This window comes from Tigriopus californicus, chromosome 8 (assembly GCF_007210705.1).
Source record: "Tigriopus californicus strain San Diego chromosome 8, Tcal_SD_v2.1, whole genome shotgun sequence".
NCBI lineage: Eukaryota > Metazoa > Arthropoda > Copepoda > Harpacticoida > Harpacticidae > Tigriopus > Tigriopus californicus.
Window position 1 is genome coordinate 10140776 of NC_081447.1, and position 1559 is coordinate 10142334.

Sequence of the window (1559 nt, forward strand, 5' to 3'; positions counted from 1 at the left end):
GGGGGGGTCAAAGTTAATACTCTAACCATCTGCATCATGACACAAATCTAGAAAATCAATAATAATATATGGCTCTTCTTGGCTTTCATCTCGATTGATTGCGCTCTATGTGAATGTGAGTGGTGTAAAAATGTTGGCCCTACAAAAATATTAGATTTCGTAAAGTATTTACAAAAGAATATGATTGATTGATTGATTGATTGCTTTCTTTGTGTGTTCTGGAGGTCTAAAAATCACTTGTTTAATTAAACCACGTCATATCCATGGTGGGTTTTGTCCACCTAAAGTGAGCCGAGTCTCGAAGAAACTGGCGTTTCAGTGCTACAATTTGCTGGACTCTCCACGTCCATGGCCTTTGTGATCGTCGTTCTCGTCTTCATTGATGGAATCCGCTTGGTGACTGAGACGTCTTCCCATTCGAAGGTCCATGGGGGGGCGCTCTTGGAACTCGGCCGCGGAATTGCGTCGGGATCGTCCGCCCTCGGGCATGGACAGCGGCTCATCATCACTATCCTCATTGTCCATCTCTGAAAAAGATAGGGCAACAATCATTGTCAAAGGTGCTAGTTGGCTTAGACGCGTTGTACACATACATACATATCACAGCACACACCAAACAAATGATAAATGCTAGCTGCATTCCTGTCTAGTTAAACAACGCGAGTGAGAGATATACGTACAGTGCGCTAATATTGTAAATGGACTCAAGTAGGAATTACTTGGCCTCGTTTTCCTTACGAAGGCCAGTGCGAAGCTTGAATTTAGTAGTAATCACTGTAAAATTTGTCAAATATTTTTTTCTTTCAAGAAGTGTTTCTCACACTAGAGTCTGATTGAGCCATGGGAAGAGAGATGAATTGATTATTCCACGTTTTCAGAAATCATGGACATCATGTCTTAATTAAACATGAATGTGAAAATGTGCTCGAGCATTTCAAAACCAAATTGGGGCTCAAAAAGAAAACACTCAAACGTCGTTTTTGTTCAACAGGTTCCTACTAACAAAGCATGTATTTCGTTGCATGAACTTTCTCCTAATCTCTAGATTAGAGTAAAGGCCAAATAAGAAGAACGCGATCAAGGGCTACGCTCGTTTTCAAAGGGCGGCATTTTTTGTTAGAAACGGTAAACAGAGCAATTGATTCCAATAGGAGTAGCCCGTAAATATGCTCTGCTGTCAATTCAACAAGATCGTATTGAGAGGCTGTACGTAGAAGACAAAAAAGTACTCTTGCTCTCTCTCTCTGTCTCTGTCTCTTTTGTTCCAATCAAAATGATGCTATAAAAATGACTCTTCTATGCTAAGAGAGGATTCGAAGCATTAGTATATTCGCGAACGAACTTCATTCAATGAGCCTGGTTACTTCGTGCACTCGTTCGTACTCACTACTCATACATAGTCAGAGAATCCGATTTATTGAACAATGGAAAGAATCCCGACTCCATTGAACTGAAGTCAATTTCAATGCCCGACTTATCTAAATCATGGAACACAAGGTCACCTATTACAATCATTAGGCAATGAGCGCGGTCAAGCAGGCACAGCCGAGTTCTCATGA

The 1559-nt window shown here is 41.0% G+C and overlaps 1 protein-coding gene across 1 annotated transcript in view; it reads right to left on the reverse strand.

Moving 5' to 3' along the window:
- Positions 1-90: 90 nt before the first annotated feature.
- LOC131885388 (sodium/hydrogen exchanger 3-like) overlaps positions 91-1559 on the reverse strand; it is a gene marked incomplete in the record, with an annotated part of 24189 nt that continues 22720 nt past the window's right edge. Inside the window, 1 exon segment of the mRNA XM_059233420.1 lies at positions 91-527. Coding sequence (XP_059089403.1) covers positions 322-527 — 206 coding nt within the window.